The 23516-nt window shown below is 38.9% G+C and overlaps 2 protein-coding genes across 6 annotated transcripts; both read left to right on the top strand.

The window, feature by feature from the left end:
• The first annotated feature begins 38 nt into the window (after positions 1-38).
• gpr155b (G protein-coupled receptor 155b) lies at positions 39-14446 on the top strand. Of its 4 annotated transcripts, XR_001814199.3 has the most exons (20): positions 40-239; positions 622-1070; positions 1163-1341; positions 1423-1643; positions 2003-2171; positions 2655-2810; positions 3188-3271; positions 3381-3501; positions 4304-4388; positions 4660-4750; positions 5365-5575; positions 5903-5968; positions 7329-7432; positions 8596-8691; positions 8783-8847; positions 8974-9111; positions 9435-9703; positions 12897-12965; positions 13065-13745; positions 14345-14446. XR_001814199.3 is itself a non-coding variant. In XM_053684798.1 (17 exons), the coding sequence occupies exons 2-17, from the start codon at positions 650-652 to the stop codon at positions 9555-9557; spliced, it is 2274 nt and encodes a 757-aa protein (XP_053540773.1). In that variant the 5' UTR covers positions 39-239; positions 622-649; the 3' UTR covers positions 9558-12316. The 4 variants fall into 4 exon arrangements, 3 of the variants coding, with proteins under 3 accessions (XP_053540773.1, XP_017337323.1, XP_017337326.1); XM_053684798.1 differs by lacking the exons at positions 12897-12965; positions 13065-13745; positions 14345-14446 and having other exon boundaries at positions 39-239; positions 9491-12316; XM_017481834.3 differs by lacking the exons at positions 12897-12965; positions 13065-13745; positions 14345-14446 and having other exon boundaries at positions 9435-12316.
• ola1 (Obg-like ATPase 1) lies at positions 13621-22172 on the top strand. 2 transcript variants are annotated; one of them, XM_017481841.3, is made up of 11 exons: positions 13621-13745; positions 14345-14445; positions 17304-17447; positions 17530-17657; positions 18243-18418; positions 18681-18761; positions 19152-19249; positions 20078-20218; positions 21158-21254; positions 21422-21544; positions 21756-22172. In XM_017481841.3, exons 2-11 carry the CDS (start codon positions 14345-14347, stop codon positions 21855-21857), a joined length of 1191 nt encoding a protein of 396 aa, XP_017337330.1. In that variant the 5' UTR covers positions 13621-13745; the 3' UTR covers positions 21858-22172. The 2 variants fall into 2 exon arrangements, with proteins under 2 accessions (XP_017337330.1, XP_047015003.1); XM_047159047.2 differs by lacking the exon at positions 13621-13745 and adding an exon at positions 14124-14253.
• The last annotated feature ends 1344 nt before the right edge of the window (positions 22173-23516 follow it).

Here is a 23516-nt window from a genome sequence, read left to right as displayed (position 1 = left end):
GAGAGTGGGTGGGGCTAGTTGTTAGACGCAATCATATAGGCTACGCGGAGTATCAATCAATTAGCGACATGGCGCTGGATATATAATGGTTACCAACATAGCACAGATGGCTAAATAGCGATACATTCGCGGTTAGCAAATAAAGTAAGGACGTAAAGTGAGGAAAGTTTGCACGTTTAGTGAATACAAGATGCTCTCACAGTGCTTTAAATGAAAATAATGAACGCCGTTTCGTGAAGGTACGTATATAAACCATATCACAACATTACTAACGTCATGATGTTGAGTAAGTAAATGTATAGGCTATAGCTTCAAATGTTAATTAAGAATTAGCAACCTAGTTCATTTTAATAACTTCCAAGTGTAATAGTTTGGAGTGTGCACAATAAATCATAATAAAATAAATTATATTGCGCTGGCACGTCAAAGAGTACGTGTGTATTTGTATAGTCGCGAGTTTTCTGTCCATGAACACATTTAGTCATGAGTCTGACCCCATCTTAAAGAGAGAATAATTAGCCTAAACATTTTATATAGGTTTTGGTTGATATGTATGTTTTGGAGTGTTTTAAAATGTGATGTATTTATACTTTTTCCCCCATTTCCTGTCATCTCTATTAGACAACCTGTCAGTGACTCTGATGCCATCATGGAAGGAGGTCATTATGTCACCATTCATGGCCAAAACATTACCCACAATCCTCTGGCAGCACCGGCCATGTCCATCGAAAGGCTGTTCCCGGCGCTGCTCGAGTGCTTCGGCATCATTCTGTGCGGCTACGCGGCAGGCCGCAGTGAGCTCATCAGCACGGGACAGACCAGGAGCCTGGGCAGCTTCGTGTCATGCTTTGCGCTTCCGGCGCTGCTCTTTAGAAACATGGTACAGCTCCAGTTTGGCAACGTGGTGTGGTCGTTCCTGTGGAGTGTGCTGATCGCCAAGGTGTGTGTGTTTGCGCTGGTGTGTGTCCTCACGCTGCTGGTGGCGAGTCCGGAGGGTAGGTTCGGGAAAGCGGGGCTGTTTGCCATCTTCGCCACGCAGAGTAATGACTTTGCACTTGGATATCCGATAGGTGAGCAAACGTCAATCTCGCAAAGCCATACTTTATCATTTAATCCATCTAAAGCCATAACATCATTTTAAATCGACGTTTTTGTCCCTCAGTGGACGCTCTGTACCACATCTCTCACCCTGACTATACACAGTACCTGTATTTGGTGGCTCCGGTGTCTCTGATGCTTCTGAATCCGGTGGGTTTTGCTCTGTGTGAGCTCCAGCGTTGGAAGCAAAGCCCTGACCACAACCACAGCAAGCTGCACATCATCTCTACTGTCCTTCTCCGTGTACGTTTGTGTCTATGAGCCACTGATTTCTTAATAATGAAGCAAAAATATGTGTTCACGTGTCTTGTATGTGTTTTCCAGGTGGCTAAGAATCCGATCGTGTTCATGGTTCTGGTCGGGATTGTCTCTCACTTCCTGTTTGGTGGGCGTGTCCCTCTGTTGCTAGGGGAGTTTGTGGATGGATTAGCTGACTCGTTCGGAGGGGCGGCGCTCTTTTACCTGGGCTTGACGATGGTGGGGCAGATGGGTAGAGTTACCCGCTCAACAGGAGTCACCCTCATTTTGCTTCTCACAGCTAAACTGTGAGTGTGAATATACAGCATGTATCGCATTATAAATGAGGTTATTTCAGGGTGGTCCAATCCGACAGGGGTTCATTTGCAATACGAGTTGGTGAGTTAGGGCAAACAGGAGGCAAAGCGAAGCAGTTGGGACCAGACAACATGTAGAGTTTAACTTTACCTACTATTGAGAAGAAAAGCAAAAAGTCTTTATGATTACAGCAGGTCCAAATCTAGACTAACCCGTTGAGATTTTCCATTTTAATGTTTACCGCACTAGTTAAGCGTTACCACTCGAGTTACGTGTACTGCTTACTGATGCTTAATCTGCAACGTGACCTCGCAGTAACTTTCAATGTGCGTGAATGTGTTTACTCCAGCCTGTTGATGCCGTTGATGTGTAAAGACACGTTGGAGCTGTTGGATGCCGGCAACTCCAGTTCTGTGAACCACACTAGTCTGTCGGACTACGCTTTCCTGTACGGCATCTTCCCCACTGCGCCCAGCGTGGCCATTTACGCCACTCAGTATAACATGCAGCTGGAGGTGGTGAGTTTTACGTTTATACACCGATACAAGAGGCAAATCAAATGAGCACAAATTCCGTAGAATGTGTAAGGGATGAAACATTTAGGAGTTATAGGTATTTTTATCCTTTTACGGGTACAGATGTGTCTTATGGATTATATAGCGAAGACTCGGAATGCACGATGCACAAAGCATGATATTTCGGGAGGGATTATCCAAATGGCAGAAAAACAATAATACATTGTATTTGTAAATACATCCCTGTATTCACTGCATTCATGTGTGTTAAGTTACTGATTTATATATTTTTTTAATAAACAAAAAAATGAGCATTATAAATTAGAACTATGCAAAAAAAAAAAGAGGAAGCATTTCTTTGTCTCTTCTGACCAAGAGGAATGTTTAAAGTACTTCTGCAAGTGTAAGTCTTTCCCAAAGGTTAATATCTTTATTTTTTTGTGTATGTCTGCATTTGTTTTTTTTTTTGTATATGTGTGTTTAAAGGTGACCTCCGGTATGGTTATCAGTACGTTACTGTCCGCGCCCATTATGTACCTGTCGGCATGGTTACTCTCCATCCCCTGGATGGAGGCAACGCACCTAATCTCCGAGCTGCAGGAGGTCAGCTTTAACATCAGCATCATCAGCATCATCGCACTGGTGAGCGTGTGTGTGTGTGTGTGTGTGTGTGTGTGTGTGTGTGTGTGTGTGTGTGTGTGTGTGTGTGTGTGTGTGTGTGTGTGTGTGTCTGTCAGTGAATTGAAAGTTGCTTTACCTCACTCTAAGTGGCCTTACCTCTTACCTCACTGGCGCTAAATGTTCATCTGTACCAGAAGCCTGAAATCCAAAGGTACCTAGGACTGATTTAAAATGTTCTGGATGAAGGTTTGCTGTTACATAGAAAATGTGGACGTGTGTAACCGAAGATGAAGTGTATAAGAATTTTTAAGAGGATTAGTAATCAGAACCATTAGAATTCCACACTCTCAACTGTGCTAATTGTGTGTGTGTGTGGGGGGAATGAATTGGCATGACAGGTGTGGACAGTTGCCATCATGGTGCTCAGCAAGAAGTTCAAGAGGTTGCCTCATATGTTCACAACAAACCTTTTCCTCGCTCAGGTGGGTGTACACAGCCACACAGCTTCCTTGCATCTCCTCCTTACTTATCCCCTGTTATTTTCATACTCTGTGTGTGTGTGCGTGCCTGCGTGTGTGTTTCCTCTTGCAGCTCTTGGTGTGTGTGTCGATGAGCTTGTGGAAGTTTGTGGTTCAGCAGGAGAATGTACTGGGACAGATCCTCACTTTCACTCTCCTCTATGGAGCGCTGTATAGCACCTATGTTTGGACAGGTAACACACACACACACATACAAGTTTTGTAGCCAGAGATCTATTCCAGTGTATACAAAAATAGTCTTCCCTTATGATTACAGAAAAAATATTTATTTTATGAATACGATCTTTTTTTTTTTTTTTTTTTTTTTTTTCTTTCCCCCCCCCCCCCCTCTCTCTCTTATGTGTAATGCATCACTGATGAGTTTTGAGCAAGATGGTGTATATATAGCCATGACTTGCTCCCTTTGATTCATTTCATGCAGTCATTTAGTCATGGTTTATTTAATAACCGGGAATTTAGTATAGTATTCAGGACGTAGTATAAAATTTAAAAACGATAATTTTTTTTTTAAAAACCCCATTTGTTTAGTACAAATTTGTTCCTTTTCAATACTCTGGAAAAGATTCTGTGCCAGATATCAGATACAGATGTGATTGCTTTTCATTTGTGACATGAGGAAAATGTTCCAGACTGAAAAGCAAAGCACTTTTAATTGCATTGCGTTGCTCTTGTGGTGTTATCCCCTTCAATGGAAAATTATCTGCAAGGGATTTTTTTAAAAAAAGAAATAAAACTCTGACTTCGGAATTGAATGTAATTCCCTGTTGCGTTTCACTTTCGTCACAGTGTTGCACTCGTGCCACACTGAAATGCAACCACTGTCCAATCAGTGGAGTTTATATTGTGTATAAAACAAAGAAGCCGATGCCCTCACACTGCTCGTGACTGCTGACCATATTGTTGTTTGTTTTGTTTTTTTTGGAGTTGTGATTAGTCTGTGTTGTGTAGTTGTGTAGATCATGTGTTGTGTTGTAGGTTTGTTAGCGTTCTCGCTCGCTCTACTGAAGAAGAACGAACAGCTCAAAGTTCCACCTGTCGTCTTCATCCTTCTCGGCTGGGGGTAAGAGTGTGTGTGTGTGTGTGTGTGTGTGTGTGTGTGTGTGTGTGTGTATGCTGCACAAGTCTTCCTCACTATAATCCAATAAACGTGCAAGTCGAGTTCCAGTTTGTGTTCTCCATAATGGAGGCAGAAATGGAAACTACGGTCTTCGTCGAAATCGACGGACGAACTCGTGTGTGTGTGATGCTGCCATAATGTAGAACACTTTGCATGAATTTAGATGAACTACATGCAGCCTGTGTGTGTGTGTGTGTGTGTGTGTGTATTACAGGCTGCCGTTTCTGATTGTGGCCTTGTTGCTTGCGGCTGGTGAGAGAGTGAGTGACACCGCTGACGCCACTTTCTTCTACGGCAGGGGGCAGGTATGTCACTGTGGTGCACTTTGACCTTTTGTTGGTTTTGTAAATCAATACTTAACTTACCTTAACACATCTTACAGTATTTTCACTTAAAAATAAAATGTTACTCCTCTGTCTATCACTTTGTCTGTTTTTTTCTCTTTTTCTCTCTGTCTTTATCTTTCTGTTGCTCTTTCTGTCTCTCTGTCCTTGTATCTCTCCATTTCGATCTCTCTCTCTCTCTCTCTCTCTCTCTCTCTCTCTCTCTCTCTCTCTATATATATATATATATATATATATATATATATATATATATATATATATATATATATATATATATATATATATATATATATATATATATATATATATATATCGTTCTCTCTGTCTGCATGTTACTTTGCTCTCTCTGTCATTCTTTTTCTCTACATCATTCTCTCTGTCTGTCTCTCTATCTATGTCACGTTCTCTCTCTGTCTCTCTCTCTCTGTCTGTTTGTCACACTCCCTCTCTCTCTCAATGTCGCCCTCTCTCTCTCTTTCTCTACATCTTTCTCTCTCTCTCTCTGTCTGTCTTTCTCTATACATCTTTCTCTCTCCATGTCGCTGACTCTCTCTCGCCCTCTCCCTCCCTCTAAGATCATCAGCAGCGTGGTGGTTTCGAGCTGTAGCATCCTTCTTGGCGGAGTGTCTCTGATGGGCCTCAGTCATGGTTCTCAGGAGGAGCAGAATTACCAGGTCCTAGAGCAGAACTCGATGTCAGGCACCACAGAGGACGTCAGAATCCCGGCTCGACCCAAGGACCGTGGTTCAGCTGAGTTCATGCCGTCACACAGCAGTACGAACAGAGGTGCATGTACATAATAAAGGAATACTTCCCCATTTTCAACCTAATCTCTATCCGCAACGTCTGTAATGTATTACCGCAGGCAAGACAAAAAGTCATTTTGGTTATTTATGTGCGATCAGGTGGAAACTAATGGTGCATTAGTTCGTTTGAATCAGCTGGTTGGGTTCTCACCTGACTAAACAACCACGCAGATAACACACCAGGGTTGTAGTTAAACACAAGCACCACACATCTGGGGAAAAAGCACCCTTGCCTGTGGTAATTGTACATAAGCTATGAATGTGGTAGATAGAGATTAAAAAAATGATTGTGTGTGTGTGTTTTCAGGTCAGGATGACACGATGCCTGATACAAGAGTAGACCGTCTGAACGACACACCAGCACCACCAACAGGTAAGATTAATACATGTAGAGTGAGAGTTTAACATTATCTGTGTTGCTGCGTCACTGTTTACTACGGCTGCAGCTAACAATTATTTTCATAATCAATTACTTGGCCGATTATTTTTTCGATGAATCGATTAATGGGGGCGGGCTTTTGGTACCGTTTTTTTTCCCATTTATTTAAAATAAAATCCGCTGTGTTGCATCCATTTGTGTTACAAATATAAACTTCAGACTAAAACTTTACACAACTGTTTGTCCAATTATATACAACAGAAAATAATCCATTACACACAGACACACAAATGTGTATATATATATTATTAATTTATATAAGTTTATATATATTTTGTATAATAATATAAAATTACTTTTTTTTTAATGGATGCACAAAAAGCATTAAACTACGGTCATAAATTAATAATAAAAGCTCCCTTTTCACTGCAGCTTGTGGTTTGTTATTCACTGCCTTTAGGCATGTTGTGTTTACTTTTGATCATAGTGTTTTAATTAGATATTACAGATCTTACTTGCGCTCCCACTCTATCACCTCACGCTGCATGGCGCGTGAGGAGCCAAACGCAGCCTCATTACTAACACATCACTTCTGTCATAATAAAGAACAGAATTTACACTGATGCAGCATATAATGACAATAAACTAAAATTAAACTAAACCTTTTAAGCAACTCGCGAGAGCATCACTGTCATGCTTCCGTGCTACACAAACTCCGCTTTCTAAAGTTAGATCTTCTCGGCGGTGTTTAATATAAAAAGCTCCCGTGCCTTAGCGGATTTGGAGTTCGCGCACCTTTCTTCCTCAGTCGCGGGACGATTTCGCCTCTGTCTGATGGTGACTGGGGTCATGTTGGGAATAAAAGGTAACGTTGACAAACGGTAAACTGAAGAAAGTCATTGTCGGTGACTCTGGGTATTAGGCTAAAGCTAGCGGCGTCACATTACATGCTTATGACATCATGCGCCGTCGACTAGGAAGCGGCTTATACTTCCAGTTAGTAAAAAAAAAAAAAACGCTAGTGTTCCATTTTAGATGATATTACCTTTCTAAAATTCACACACTAGACGGTAGAGTACGCAGTGCATAGCGAAAGTGTATAGTATGTATTTAGTATTTACTCCCGAAGCGTGTTTTCGGAACAGAAGTAACGTAATGAGTAAACGCACCCCGTGCAGCACACAGACCAACTAATCCATAATGACATTCATTGACAATGATTTTCATAATCGATTATTATCGCTTTTATCGTTTAGTTGTTGCAGCTCTACTGTTTACACACTCTGCTGTGCGTTACAGTGTGGAGTTGTGTGCAGTGTCATCATGTGTGTAGTAACTGTAGCCTCTCCTTCAGGTGTAGCACTGACTGAAGCGTCCGAGTGCATGCGTGTACAGGAGGAGAGACAGGTGGCACGTCATGTGCTGCTCTGTCTTCTGCTCATTGTCAGCCTGCTCGCAGTGAGTTCTGGCTCACATACACATATACACGCACACACACACATAATATACACACACAGCTTTTTTTTATTTCAACAAACAAATCATTACAGTATCGTCAGCTTCTTATTCTCAGATAAACTTGAGTCATTCTTTACTAATGTGTCTGAAATGTCTGAGTGAGTAATCTGAAGCGACAAGTTAGGATTAAAACGCTTGGGGGCATGCGGTTATAGGAAAATCATCAATAGTGGTGATGCTGAGATACTATTACTACCATGAAGTCGATTCATTGCCAATAAGAGCATTAGAGATTGACCGATAATCGGTTTTATCGATATTTTCCCTGATTATTTAAGCATTTTTCAATAATCAGATATCGCTTTTGTAATATCAGATCCACCGATAAATGGAATTATTTTTTATTTTATTATTTTTTTCTCACTGTTTTTTCGTTTTTGTTAGAATTATTTTTGTGCTTTATTTGTTTACCTGTTTGTTTACCTTATCGAAGCTTTTATTTAAAAAAAGACACTTTAGTAACAGTGCACTTTATTTTTTATTTTTTGCGCTCTTTCAAACCCCTGTTTCTTAGTGTATAAATAAGAGTTGTTTTGTCTGCAAGGAGGAAATGAAATTGACAAAATTGTTATTAATAAAAACGGTTTGTTCAGTGGTGCTATCATTGTGTCAAAAACAGAAGTAAAACAAATAAATAAATATCACTTCTGCATATCAGTTATCAGGCACATAAACATGCAAATCATCGGTCGATCTCTAAAGAGCATGTCTTGACGTGGTTTAATCCACTCATGCCACCACAGCACTTTGCCAAAGATTACAAATTTTCATTTCTTAAAGAACCACGCTTCATACTTTTTATCTGTTTATCTGCAAAATAAGTCCGAAGATAGAATGTCATGTCAAAAAAATTATTCGATTTTGGATAGTTGTGTTGTTGCAATTAATTGTAGGCACGGTATAGGCAGATTTTTCCTCTTTTCATCGCAAACGCACAAGGTGTGGAAACTGTACAGGTTAGCAAGTCACTACATTATATGTAGTGTACATCGAAATATTGTTAACGATATATTTGTCACACTAAAAAAAAAAGTTGACTCTGATGAAAAGACTAGCTCGGTGCTCCAGTTCTGAGTCTGCTCTTTTTTTTTTCTCGAGTGTAGAACCTGTCCAGCTGCCTCTGGTGGCTTTTGAACAGCGATCCTGGACGGCTTTACCTTGAGCTGCAGTTCTTCTGTGCCGTGTCCAATTATGGACAGGTATGGAAACACGCACACATTCCACAGAACTTGAAGTATAAGTATCGCTTCATTTGATACATTAGTAGTAATTACTAAACTTCTTTTTCAGGGTTTAATATCTTTCGGGATGTTCGGGCTGGATGAACATCTTATAATTTTACCGTTTAAAAAGAGGTGGGTGGTGAAAAAGTTACCACAACACAAACCATATAGCAACACAAACCATAGTAATGTAATAAGGAGTTATGCTTTATGTGTGTGTGTGTGTGTGTGTGTGTGTGTGTGTGTGTGTGTGTGTAGGCTGGCAGCACTGTTGGGTGGAGCACAGGAAGCTAGTAGAGCTCCATCCACCGTTCCTGAAGAGATACGGCTGACTTGCACGCAGTTCGTCCGCTACCATAAAAATCAGTGTGTGCAGGACATTGTACACAAGCGAAGGTTTGTGAGAAAATATTCAAAACAAAGTTCCTTTAAGAGATTTAATCTCGTCTTCGCCACTTCCTTCATGGTTCGGTTCTTTAACTTCTGGGTCTCGTGGCACCTTTCATCCTCACAGAAATGCATTATTGCCTTTATTAAGCATGCTCATTTCTATCGTCATGAACGATAATGCATTTCTTTTTCTCTCACCCTGTGCATGGACTTTGTAACACATCTGTCCTTCCATCTTTTCTCTCCCATTTCCTCTTTTTCCCCCTCTCTCAGTGGATCAGCAGATTCTCTCTCGGGATCTGTGGGTGAATCCTTGCTTTGATTGACAGGTGTGCTGCTGGTTGCTTCCTGGGCACTGAGCTTGTTGATTGGCTACCTCATGTAGGCGTGGTCAGAGACAGAATCACCACCTTTTTGTGTGGGGTTCAGCTGCAGGAGGGCGGAGTCACTGAACAAGTCACGTGTCGGATTCGGTTTCTGTGACGATGGGGCAATCGTATCGTTTCTCAGAAGAGGCAACCGGGACGTCACCACACGCATCGTAACATTCGTTTCTTCTTCCAACAGAAATCGCATTCTATTGCATGGTGTGCCAAAGGTAACGGAGAATCCACGTTTCTTTTATTAATGCTAATAATCCTTCTAGGATGTTTTTTCCAGCAGTGTTTTGGTATTGCCATTGTGCAAAGTTAGCATGAAAATAGACTAGAGTTCAATAAATTTCCTTTACAAGTGTTGACGTTAAGGTCAAGGCAAACGTCCTGCAATTTCAAAATGTGTGGCAGAAATTGATGATGAACATGTAATACATGTATAATCATGTTTACAAGATGAGTGGCTGACCATATAGACTCATGTGAGGGTTGTGATATCAAGTCTGAATCTGTACTGGAATCTGAGCTTTCCAAACTTAACGTCATGCATATAGCACAAAATTCATGCAAAAGACAACCGCAATTCTGAAAATGTTGGGACAGTATGGAAAATGCAGGAAAAAAAACAGTCATTTGAAAATTCAGTTCACCCTGTACTATATTGAAAACACATTTTTGATGTTTTACTTTGTGAATTTAATTTATTTTTGAAAATACACACTCATTTCAAATCTGATGACTGCAGCACACTGCAAAGTTGGGACAGTCGACTGTTTACCACTGTGTAACATCACCTTTTCTTTGAATAACACGTATTAATCGTTTTGGACTGAAGACACCAGTTTGTTACGTTTAGCAAGCAGAATTTTCCCCCATTCATCAATTATGCATTTCTTCAGCTGCGAAACTGTACAGGGTCTTCGGTGCCTTATTTTGCGCTTCATAATGCGGCACACATTCTCAATCGGAGACAGGTCAGGACTGCAGGCAGGCCATGTTAGCACCCGCACTCTCTGCTTACGCAACCATGCACTTGTAATCCAGGCAGAATGTGGTTTGGCGTTGTCCTGCTCTGGATGGCAGCATATGTTGCTCCAAAACGTGTACATATCTTTCTGCATTGATGATGCCCTCACAGATGTGCAAGTTACCCATGCCATGGGCACTGACACACACTATACCATGACAGATGCTGGCTTTTGGACCTGATGCTGATAACAGCTTGGATGGTCCTTTTCCTCTTTGGCCCAGAAAACACAACGGCCGTTTTGTCCAAAAACTATTTGAAATGTTACTCGTCGGACCACAAAACACGATTCCACTGTGCTACTGTCCATCTCAGATGAGACCGAGCCCAGATAAGTCAGTGACAGATGTATGTCTTCTGCTTTGCATAGTAAAAAAGCCTTTTTTGGAGGCTACTTATATACTATGATTAGACGATTGCCTCACCTGTTTCACATCACCTTCTTAATTCAACTTGTCACATAGCTATTAGTCCTAAATTGCCCCATCCCAACTTTTTTGGAACGTGTTGCATGGATCAATTTCGAAATAAACGTTTACCTTCAAACAGCTATGCAGTTGATTAGGTAAAACATCAAATTCCTTGTCTTTATACGTTTTTTTGTTTAAATACAAGTCAAAGTACATTTACAAAATCTCTCCTCTGTTTTTATTAGCATTGTCCATTCTGTCCCAGCATTTTGGGAATTGGGGTTGTATGATCTCATGTGCACAATTTTACTTTGAAGAACCTGCAGGTATGTGACATTATCAGACAAATGTCTGATACGGTGCTTTCTTACTGATTAAATGTTGCATTTGATCTTAGATTTTTTTGGTGATTTCCTGTGAGTGTATATTACAAGTATACAATAGACGTGTACAGTACTGAACAGTACAGTACTGTTCAAAAGTTTAGGCACATGCAAAGATGCCTTTAACATAAGGAAATTAAATGTTTCTATATTTAAAAAAATACTGCAAAGAGCAGTAAACAGTAGTAAATGAAACAAAGTCAATATTTGGTGTGAGGGAAAAAAATAAAAATAGTAGTCTCTGGTACAGTGTGTGCAGTTTTATAAGAAAATGAGCTGTAAGTTTTATTGAGCATCTTGCAGAACCAGACACAGTTCTTCTGGAGAATTTGACTTTTGCACTTGCTTCTTATTTTTGCAGCAAAACTCAGCAGCCTTCATTGTGTTTTTTGTCTGAATAGTGTTCCCTTACGTAATATACTTCTTTCTTTACTGAAATACAAACATTTTTCTGTAACATTTCATTTTGTGCTGGAAAACTAATGTTTGGGAATCTAAAATGTTTTTCATATTGATTCAATAATCTAGAAGTCATTAAATAAATAAATAAATAAATAGGGTGCCTAAAACTTTTGCACAATACTGTATGTCTGTTCACTTAAATGAGGAAGTAAACAATTTGAATTGCATTGTAATCATGAGGTACTTTTTAAAATTTTTATTTCCTCTCATCAGGGTTGTTTTCCCTCTGTGTGTTGAAAGGTGACTGATCTGTTCATAAAATGGCTGCTGCCCTACTGTCCAACTTTTACTTGCCTGATTTTGCACGCGTTCAGTGCTATAGAAACTGTTGTTCGTGAACATTTAAGCAATTGTATAATTTTGTGATATAAATATGCTCCCAGGATTGTAAGTTTGTATGAACTGGACTGAAGATAAAAGCCTCTTCCAGAATCTGTGAACATTTTTTTTTTTTGTTCACGTATAACCAGGTGTTTCTTAAATTATGCAATAAATGTGCCACATTACAATGTGCTTGTTTTATTCAATTAAACGCAGGCATTGATTAAAAACACACACGGGTAATTTCTTGTACAGTATATTTTCCAGGATAGGCTCAGGATCCACCATGTCCCTGACCACTAGTTGAACAAGGATGAATGAATGATTTACAGTAATCTACAATCATATTATCAATGTACATTTTAGAATATTTAGAAAATTTTGTCTTGCACGCCTGTTTTATGTCTTCTACATCAGTGTGGCAGTAGAACAGATGAAAATCGGACCTCCAGCAATTTTTAAGAAAAAATAAATAAAACCTTTTTGTATTTAAGTAACACACCATAATAAGTAATAAACTATGTTTCTGAGGAAAAAATAAGAGAAACCATTTATCATTGTTCCAAAAAAAATACTTTCCATTTTAACCATCTTATCAATAATTTGATTTTCTCGACTGTATTAGGATGTTTTAAATAAGTGCAAACCTATGTTGTTGTTGTTGTTGTTGTTGTTGTTGTTAATATTATTATTATTATTATTATTATTATTATTATTATCATTATTATTATCATTATTATCATTATCATCATGTTTCATTTGCTGTCAGACCTCATGAACTGTTATCACCATTAACCATGTCCTGTTTCCCAAGGGTTTACATATCAGGAAGCACACATGAGAAAAACAGTAACACAAATGTTTGGCGACCTGCACAAATCAGGTAATGGGTATTATAATAATACACATAAGCAGTTAAAATGATGCTTTACACACAATAAGATCCTTCTGTAAGTGTCTCTAACCTTGTTAAACATTACAGGAAGAGAATCAGTGCTGTTATTGTCCCACAGTACAGGCATCTCAGTACTGTGTATTTATGGTAAGGGTTCCAATAATTTTGAAATCAGTGCTTTGTGGAAAGACTTGCACTATTTAAAAAAAAATATTTTTGTGTTTAAACTAAAGTATACAACGTCCCCGTGTGTTTAAGCTCATTTATACAATGTATGTATAACATTCTTTTAATAATGGTAATATTCGCACTGGTTCCCATGAAGGGTGCCAATACTTCTGGATGGGACGTGAAGGGATTTTGCCTCAAAATACCCGGATGTGAATTGTTAAGTCGATTCCCATATAGTTCTAATGACTCTAGATTTTTTTGTACATACAGTCAAATAATCGCATTTAACACCACTCAAGATAATCTGGAAATGTTTAGAGTTTAGAAACGACAAAACAATTTGAAATAACGGAAGCTCGTGTGTCCACGGAGGAAGTTTTCTCATTGAAAATCCACCAAGCGACAAAAACGTCATGACGCACTTAGCGTCGCAACGCCGTGACCGTGGCGTCACCCCAGATTCTGACCAATGGAAAGAGTTTACCGTTTTACACTTCCGGATTTCTTTTCGTGCCGTCGCTCGGAGTGTGCAAAGCGCGTGAGCTGTCCAACACACTGAAATTCCTCCTTCATAACCAGACATAGCCTTAAAACAAGGTGATACAAACATGAACATTGTTAAACCCATGTTTTTGCGTTAGTACGCATCTTTCGTTTTTTGGAACGTGCACGCTATTTTTGTGCTATAGTGCCAAGAGTGGCTAGGAAGCTAACATGCTAACTGTAAAGAAATGAATGGAGCTAACTGGAGGTATCGACTCGAGTGCTGCTATATGGAGATATCTGGCTGTGACAGAGAGAGATCCTCCTTCTGAGGAAGTGTTGGCAATGATATTAGAGCTAATTATATGTGTTCCTAATGAAATATGGGTTATATTTAGCTTGGCAGGCCAGCCTGGTCATCTTACACCTCCCCATCACCCCCTCTTAACTGAGATGTGGAGGCTATTTTGGGCATCAGCCCTCACTGTGTAGAAATGACAAGCAGACCAGAAAGAAAGTATCACTCTTAACTAACATTTGACAATGTAAATATTTATTGTGAATTATTATAGATTCATGAAGGGAAGAGTGCTGATATATTTCAGTCATGGCTCCCAAAAAGGTGTGCTCATCATGTGAAGAGAAATCACATGTCTTTGTGTATCCCTAATGAAGGTGTGTGAATTTTTCATTTTTTATTTATTTTTTTGCAGATGCCTCCGAAGAAGGGAGGAGATGGGCCAAAGCCTCCGCCTCTCATCGGACGATTCGGGACCTCGCTCAAAATTGGGATTGTTGGATTACCGAACGTGGGGTGTGTTTCATTTCTCCATATTTCATTCATGTAGTGACTGAAATGCCAGCCCATGTGTCTGTGTTTGTTTTTGATTTTAGGAGGAGATTTCTGATTCCTGTCTATATTTATGTGTGTCTTCACAGCTCGGAAATGTCTCGTGTAGTCACTAATTTAATATCTAACGTGAGGTCATGTCATACGGCAACAGTGGGCAAAGTTGTAGTTACTGTTTACCTTCTTCAATTAACTTCAATTAACTAAAAAAAAAAAAAATCCTTGTTTTGTCCTTGCATTAGATTGGCTGTTGGTGTGGCTGATTCTGAATTATTCTTTATCATTAGAGCTACTGTTTAAAAAAACAAAACAAAAGTTATCTAAAAAATATACATATCATAATTATCGACACCTCTAAGGGTATATTAGTTTGTAGACTTGACTGTAGTGCATTGGCGTTGACTCCTTAGTTTTCAACGCCTGGAATGAGTTCATCGACACCTTCGCTACGAATCCTGAATTCAGGACGCCCACTCGATGAATTGACACCTGACATTAACACCAAATATTAAAAAGATAATCGATTCAAATAATGAAGCTAACTGAGCAGAGGTTCTCAACCTTTTGTAACTAAGCCTCCCCTATCATGTGGCACGTGCCACATGATATATATATATATATATATATATATATATATATATATATATATATATATATATATATATATATATATATATATATATATATATCTATCTATCTATCTCTCTATATATCTCTATATATATATATCTATATATGTTTTAATAGATAGACAGATTTTTTTGCTTTTGTGTTTTTGTACTTTTTAAAAAATTACTTTTCAGAACTTTTCATTATGATTTTTATTTTTTATTTTTTACTTTTATAACTTTTATAAAACTATATAACGGACAGGTATGGAACATGAATTATCAAAAATGTGTCTGAACACTATAACTACTTTGAACTAGGCTGTAATAACGTGAACTGTTTTACATGTAAAACATGTTGTATTCCGTTCATTTTGCGTTCTTAAAACATTCGCATATGAATGCCGTAAACTGGGACGAAGGGCGTCTCTCGTCATCCATGACATTGTTAAATCTCCGGCTCTCAGACTCTCACTGAACAGAGCAGACACAGAGAGAGAGGTGAGAGTGCAGCGGGAAAGCAAGACCTCACCCTTGCAGGACAGTACAGGCCACATTTGGAAAGTCGCTAAGGTTTGTCTAAAAAAGTCGCTAGATTTGTCGTTAGGCACTTTTTTTTGGCAAAAAAAACTAAAGGGGTCTGAATAGTGGCTAAATTGGCAACAGTGGTCTGCACTGACAGTTAGATAAAGGCTAAGCTCTGCCTCTCCCCAGCAAAAAGAAAATACAGGGAACGTGGGGTTTTTCATTTATGCAAATTCTATTTGAAAAGCAGTAAAATACACCGAGTCCACAAATGACTCCCTGTCTGTGTTTTTTTTTTCTTCTTGAAAACAATTTGCGCCCCCCTTCCGATCTCTTCTTGTCCCCTTGGTTGAGAACCACTGCGTTAGAGGATGAGTCATGAAATTAGTTGGCATCTATTTTTTTATTTTTTTTCGTAGATTAGTTGTTTTGTCGCTAGTTATGTCACTACATGAAAGGATGTCGTCGAAACAATGACTTTTTAACAGCTTCTTTTTCACGTTTCCTGTAACATGGCAACAAGACATTGTCAGAGAGTCGTCATGGTTCCCATCAGGAAGTCATGGTTCGAGTTTTGCACGACGCTCTGAGCTTTGAATATCGGTGCATTGCTAGTCATTTATCGTTCTGAGCATCCGTTCAAGCGTTTGATTAGTGACTAGATCCGTAACAGTTTAATTAATTAAAACTTTTACCAATGAAGGGTGATATGGAGTGTTATCTGGTCTAAAAGTCAGATTTAGTTTTAGATTTTCAACTCATTTTGGTGTGTCCCCCCCCCCCCCCCCCCCCCCCACTTATGCGGTCTGTAATCTGAAAATTAATCTGTTTTTATCACATCTCACACATGCACCAGATAAAATGAGGTCACTCGCACAAGGCAGGGATCGGATTAGTGAGGATATGGCTTGTGTGGAGGGATCTGAAACTTGAGGCTGACAGTACAATGGATAATTTTTTTAAGCACATCATTAGCTTTACAAGTTAACGGCGAACAAGGCGTCAGTAAAAACTAGTTCATCCGCTAATGAGGTGATTATTTTTCCCTCTCTGGTCTGAAATTACATCTAAAGTAGCATTTATGTGTCGGCCTGTCACGATAATCACGTTATCGACTTATCGTATGATATATGGATGCGATCTGATCATTTTTGAAACTGAACAATGAATGTACACTGGTAAACTGAAGCTCTTTACTAGCGGAATTAACTCACCGAATGCATCTTAAACACACATGAGATTAATCAAACATAAACACAGCATAAACCTAATATTACAGCTCGTTTCTGCACAAAATGACGCGAACGCACAAGTGAAGTTGAACTTAAGTAAGGCGCTAGATAGAACGGGTCACGTTGTGAAAACGATCTAAAATCTGGACAATGAATAAATAAAGCATAAAGAATTCACAATATTGTCTTACAATGTCTGAATGTTCTTAAGAATTAAAAGTTCATTGCACTTCGAAAGGGTGTACTTGCAATATTATGCTATTATATTGTCATTATTATTATTATCAGTGGCAAAAAATGGTCTTAAAATGACAATAATATTGTTTATCGCAATTATTTCTGAGACAATACATCGTCTACCAAAAGTAGTTATCGTGACCGGCCTATTTATTAGGTCTCTGGTGGATGTCTGCTGACATGCCGTTAACTCAGTGCTTTGCATCGATGTCGTTTTCAGTAAATCAACCTTCTTCAACGTGCTGACGAAGAGTCAGGCGGCGGCGGAGAATTTCCCCTTCTGCACCATTGACCCGAACGAGAGCCGCGTGCCTATTCCAGATGAGCGCTTCGACTACTTGTGCCAGTATCACAAGCCTGCCAGGTATCTACACGTAAAACAGATGCAGCTGGGAAACTGGTGGAACATGTCACGAGTCATTTTGTGTGTGTGTGTGCGCATGCAGTAAGGTTCCAGCCTTTCTGAATGTAGTGGACATCGCCGGGCTGGTGAAGGGAGCTCATGCCGGACAGGGTTTGGGAAACGCCTTCCTCTCGCACATCAGTGCCTGTGACTCGATCTTTCACATGACACGTGAGTGCGCCTAACTAAAGGCATATAAACGTTAGACGTGTTTAACTAAAGGTGTATAAACGTTAGACGTGTTTAACTAAAGGCGTATAAACGTTAGACGTGTTTAACTAAAGGCGTATAAACGTTAGACGTGTTTAACTAAAGGCGTATAAAGGTTAGACGTGTTTAACTAAAGGCGTATAAACGTTAGACGTGTTTAACTAAAGGCGTATAAAGGTTAGACGTGTTTAACTAAAGGCGTATAAACGGCAGACGTGTTTAATTAAAGGCGTATAAACGCTAGACATGTGCTAATAATGTTAACCATAAAATGGGGGAAAAGTGTGTAGTTGTTCTTTAATAAATAAATAATATCAATCATTGGCAAATTCCCAGAAAACACTTCAGGACGTGCTCTTAGGAAATGTGGGTGTGGTAACTCCGCTTTATCAAACCACCCCGTCGTTGATTATTTTGCTCTAACGGAACATACCGGTTTTATTCCTTACTTTAATAAGTAAGGAAGCCAACAGTTGGGGTCATGCATAAAATATCTTTAATTCTACAGCCCTATCATAGTGTGTGTGTGTGTGTGTGAATGTGCAGGAGCCTTTGAGGATGAAGATATCATCCACGTGGAGGGCTGCGTAGACCCGGTGCGGGACATCGAGATCATACATGAAGAGCTCAGGATGAAGGACGAGGAGATGATCGGGCCAATCATAGACAAGCTGGAGAAAACTGCCGTGAGGGGCGGAGACAAGAAACTCAAACCTGAATACGTGAGTGAACCGCCCTTTACCTGCACACACGCACACACACACACACGTACATAAATGTAAACGCACTCGGAAGCACGCGTAGGATACAAACTTTTTTTGGGATTTACTGGATTTTCATGAATACCACATTTCTTGATTTACAAATAAACCCTTTTGTATCCAGCTTGACAAATGAGGCCCAATGAATGAATCCTATTAATCCTGTTACGACCTATAAATATTTTCTTGTCCTTTTTTTTCTTTTTCTTCTTCTTTTAAACAGGATATTATGTGTAAAATCAAGTCATGGGTGATCGATGAAAAGAAACACGTTCGATACTACCACGAATGGAATGACAAAGAGGTGACATTATTTTACACCTTTTCTACAAACTGAAATAGAGTTTAGTGTAATTGATGGATGAAAAATTTGTGTGCGCAAAATCCTACACACACACAGAGTCCAGTTTACTCAAGTGTTAAAAACCAACCAATTAAATAACAGGTACAAATTATAGGACATCCAGTTAAAGCATGTATCAGGAGCTTGTGCTTTTCAAGGATCTGTGGTGTTACCGATCTTATACTCTGGGTCCAGTGTTTTTTACACATCCATTTTGGTGTAAAGGCTTTTTAAGGCAACCAGATTTATGATGCGCTTAAGATGGGCTCAAGATTATCTATGCTGAGAGAGATAATCAGCCAGTCACTGATCCTGTTACTGTTTTAATCTTCAACCTTTTCATCTCCGTAGATTGAGGTGCTGAATAAATATCTCTTCCTGACATCCAAGCCTATGATTTATCTGGTGAATCTCTCTGAGAAAGATTACATCAGGAAAAAGAACAAATGGTGAGTCGTGGGACCCTGGCAACTATTACAAAAGGTACAAGCATTCACTGATGCTCAAGAAGGCAACACACATTAAATTAAGAGCCGGGGGGTGTAAACTTTTGAACAGTGTAAATTATTTTGTTTTTAAAAAATTTTTTTTCTTTCATTTAGTACTGTGGTTCAGAAGCTACATAAGATATTTACACGTTTTCCAGAAGACAAAATAATAACAATTAACACATCATCCTGTTCAAAAGTTTACACCCCCCTGGTTCTTAATGTATCGTGTTGGCTTCTTGAGCATCAGTGAATATTTGCACCTTATGTAATAGTTGTGTACGAGTCCCTCAGTCGTCCTCAGTGTGAAACGATGGATCTCAGCATCATGTAGCCACTGTTGGAAAGGGGTCAAATATGCAGAAGATGCTGGAAAAGTAAAGAATGTGCAGGACCTGGAGGATTTTTATGAAGAACAGTGGGCAGTTTAACTGCTCAGGACAAACAAGGGACTCATGAACAACTATCACAAAACATAAACACAGTTGTTGGTCATCCAGGTAACGACTCACAGTATTAAGAATCAAGCGTGTGTAAACTTTTGAACTGGGTAATTTGTGTAAATTCAGTTAGTATTGTGTCTTTTATATATGTAAACATCTGTTATGTGAAATAGTTTATTCATGGCAGCACCAAATAAAATAAATCAAAATGCGATTTTTATGATCTCTCTTATGTTATTAACATTTGCAGATTCTGCAAAGTGTATGTAAGCTTATGACCTCGGCTGTATGTAACGCTAGATCAGTAATTGTGTATTTATTATTAGTACGACGTCCTTCCCTGCAGGCTGGTGAAGATCAAGGAGTGGGTAGACTCTCACGACCCGGGTGCTCTCGTGATCCCCTTCAGCGGAGGTTTCGAGAACAAATACCAGGACATGGGCAATGAGGAGAAACAAAAGTTCTGTGAGGAAAATAAAACCCAGAGGTCAGCTCACATGTTCATTTTCACACCATTTTTTGTCATTTCTACCAATAGCATTTGTTTTCTTTCACTGAGAAGGTTTCGTAAGGGCCATAATTATATCGTATTTGCATAGTAACAATTGAGTTCTAAAGTAGTACAAGTATGTATATCAAGGGATTTCAATGACCTAAAGAAGATTTAGCATAATAATTATAGCTGTTATAAAAGTGAATAATAAACAGCATTAAGAGAAGGCTACATGTTTTTAAATCACAATTACATACTTTTTTAACCAAGTGAAACGACTCCTCAGCCTTTTCCTACAGGAAGTCAGAAAACAAGCTTTATTTAATTTTATTTATTTATTTATTTATAACAACGGATTAAAATTTCAGAAAGTCATTTGGTCACGCATCCAATCAGCTATATAAATGTGCATGATAATACTCAGGCTTTACTGGAGCCATAGAGCTTCTTGTTCCTGAACATTTCACCAAGCCTAATCATTTTTGAGTTTGGATTAAACCCATTCAGTTTAAGTGACCAGGCAAATAAGCCTATAGCTAAAAGAACACAGTGTAAATATAATGTGTACAGAAAGCTGTCTATAGGAGAAAAGCGGGAAAATCAGTCACAAACATTGGGTATAGCCAGTACAACCATTTGGAATTGAATTACTTCAAGACTTATCTGGTCCATTACTTTTGATCGCCTAAAAATTGGGTAGTTTTATGTTGTTTAACACATGTAGATGTAAATACCAGGGAGTGAGAGCTGAAATCTTAAACTCTCTTCTCATGTCCATATTTTGATCTCAAGCGAATTGGCCTCGTGTTCCAATTGTTTCAGAGGGGACTGTATGCCACACCAGGAAAAAAAAACAAAAAACGAAAAGGTTTATCATTTACAAATGGGCACATGTAGTTGCTAATTGTAAATGTGTTCGTGTTCATGCTTTAGTGTGTTGACCAAGATCATAAAGAGCGGCTATGCAGCACTGCAGCTGGAGTATTTCTTTACTGCGGGACCTGATGAAGTACGCGCATGGACCATCAGGGTAACTACACACACATCCACAATATTTTGATTTAAATGGACTCATTTAATGCATGTGTTCTGTTTGTTGTCCATATGTGTTGGGTTTATCAAGATGATCATCTTAGCTATTATTGTGCAACCTTACATGATGCTATATTTGCTTGATTTCTCAATCCTAACTTGCAGAAAGGCACCAAGGCACCACAGGCGGCTGGGAAGATCCACACGGACTTCGAGAAAGGCTTCATCATGGCTGAGGTCATGAAGTTTTCGGATTTTAAAGAGGAGGGCACCGAGTCTGCTGTTAAGGTAAGACCACGGCATTATCTTTGGCTTACAACCAATCATCGCCTCTTGTAGCTGTGACGATCCGAAAGATGTACAGAGGATAGAAAAGCAAACGTTGGCCAAACACATTATCATGGGAGAATATAAATGATATTACTTTGTCCACTTCATTGTATAGTTCATGCAGACTTTTAAAAGTTTTGTTTTAATGTCATCTCTGATTTCTGGACAGGCTGCAGGAAAGTACAGACAACAGGGAAGGAACTATGTGGTGGAGGATGGTGACATCATCTTCTTCAAATTCAACACACCCAATCAGCCGAAGAAGAAATGATGTCATTTTTAAGCCTGTCTCAGATTGGCTGGACTGTACCATGTGGAATGGGGGAGGGGTGGTGAATTAAGCTGCAGATGTGAGGAATTACCCATGAGGTTCATTCACTTTTGGCTTTGGAACATTCAGTTTATCCATCCACACACACACTATCTGTTTCTGTGTGTGTGGGGGGGAGTTGTTTTTTGTCTGGCATTTGTTATTCAAGCCTCATATCTAATATCTGCAGTTTATTTTATGTCTTCACAATTAAATGCTGCATGTCACACAGCAGAAACAGACACCCAAAGCTAATAAACAAACTTCTCCAGAAAAGATCTGTGAGACTTAATTTATTTATTATGTTTTTCTTAGCTGAAAAAGTAAATGTGCATTTTGGTAGAGAAAAGGGAGAATATTTGTAGCTAAAATAGTCAAAATACTGGATCATATCAGATTTTAGTTATTTGATGTCTGAGACATCGTTAGTAAAATGTATTATAATAAAAATGGTGTTGCGTGGTGATGAAAGTCAAACATCGCTATGGAAATGAAACATGGTGATGTCACATACTTGCGATACAAAACCAGTGGATGGAGGTGAGGTCATTTCTTTTTTTAGAAACTATACCCTGAAACAGCCATTAATATTTCATTTCACAATTAAATTATATTACCAAATCTGGAAATATAATGTACTTAATTAAATCCAAGACTCAAATGCAGGATAAAGTGAATAAACAGCATAAGGTAAAAGGCATGAGGCACTTTCCTATAACTAAAGGAAGAAAATAAGCAAGAGGATTATTTGTACAATCTCACTGATGATGAGAAAAGGCATTGAGTAATGAGTGACATTTAAGCTTAAAAATATATTTAATTTTAACACAGTCATTTTGATGCATTTCTGATAAACAGCTTGCTATTAAGCAGTTCATTTTAAAACTTGACCACCCTGTGAATCAACTCAACTCAGTTTCTGGGCCTTTGGTATTCTTATGGGGTGCCTTTAACTTAATTCATGAGTCAAAGTACTTTTAAAAAAAATTTTTTATAAAGCAATATTCTTAGAATGATTTTTGTCAGAAAACAGGGAAGTAGTTTTGCCAACTGTTTCAGTGAAAAAAATTATTAGTATTGTTTATTTGAACTAATCAATAGTTGTAATTGTAGTCGTATACATAAATACACTATGACCATAAGTATGTGGACACCTGACTCTCACCCATATGTGGTTCTTCCCCAAACTGTTACCCCAAAGTTGAAATACACAATTGTCTAGAATGTCTGTGTGCTGTAGCTTTACAATTTCTCTTCACTGGAACTAAGACGGCCAAAACTGTTCCAGCATGACAATGCCTCAAAGCGAGCTCCATGAAGACATGGTGTATTAAGGTTGGTGTGGAAGGACTCGAGTGTCCTGCACAGAGCCCTGACCCCCACTGAACACCTTTGGGATAAACTGGAACGCCGACTGAACCCAGACCTCCTCACCAAACACTGTTGTAGATGACTGAACACAAATCCCCACAGTCTAGTGAAGCTTATTATTACATACATTATAATAACAATATATAACAGAAAAGGGGGAATAAATCTGGAATGGGCTGTTCAACAAGTACTTGAGTGAGAGTGTGTCAGGTGTCCACATACTTTTGGCTATATAGTTTTTATGTGCAA

This window comes from Ictalurus punctatus, chromosome 12 (assembly GCF_001660625.3).
Source record: "Ictalurus punctatus breed USDA103 chromosome 12, Coco_2.0, whole genome shotgun sequence".
NCBI classification, from domain to species: Eukaryota; Metazoa; Chordata; class Actinopteri; order Siluriformes; family Ictaluridae; genus Ictalurus; species Ictalurus punctatus.
Note: the sequence above shows the minus strand (reverse complement) of the source record. Positions and strands in the feature narration are given on the sequence as shown.

Coding starts and splice junctions, on each gene's coding strand:
- gpr155b (XM_017481834.3), top strand. CDS start 650: ATGGAAGGAGGTCATTATGTCACCATTCATGGCCAAAACATTACCCAC. Junction 2,172..2,654: donor ATAACATGCAGCTGGAGGTG/GTGAGTTTTACG, acceptor GTGTGTTTAAAG/GTGACCTCCGGTATGGTTAT. Junction 2,811..3,187: donor TCATCAGCATCATCGCACTG/GTGAGCGTGTGT, acceptor TTGGCATGACAG/GTGTGGACAGTTGCCATCAT.
- ola1 (XM_047159047.2), top strand. Junction 17,658..18,242: donor CTCGATCTTTCACATGACAC/GTGAGTGCGCCT, acceptor GTGAATGTGCAG/GAGCCTTTGAGGATGAAGAT. Junction 20,219..21,157: donor GAGGAAAATAAAACCCAGAG/GTCAGCTCACAT, acceptor TTCATGCTTTAG/TGTGTTGACCAAGATCATAA.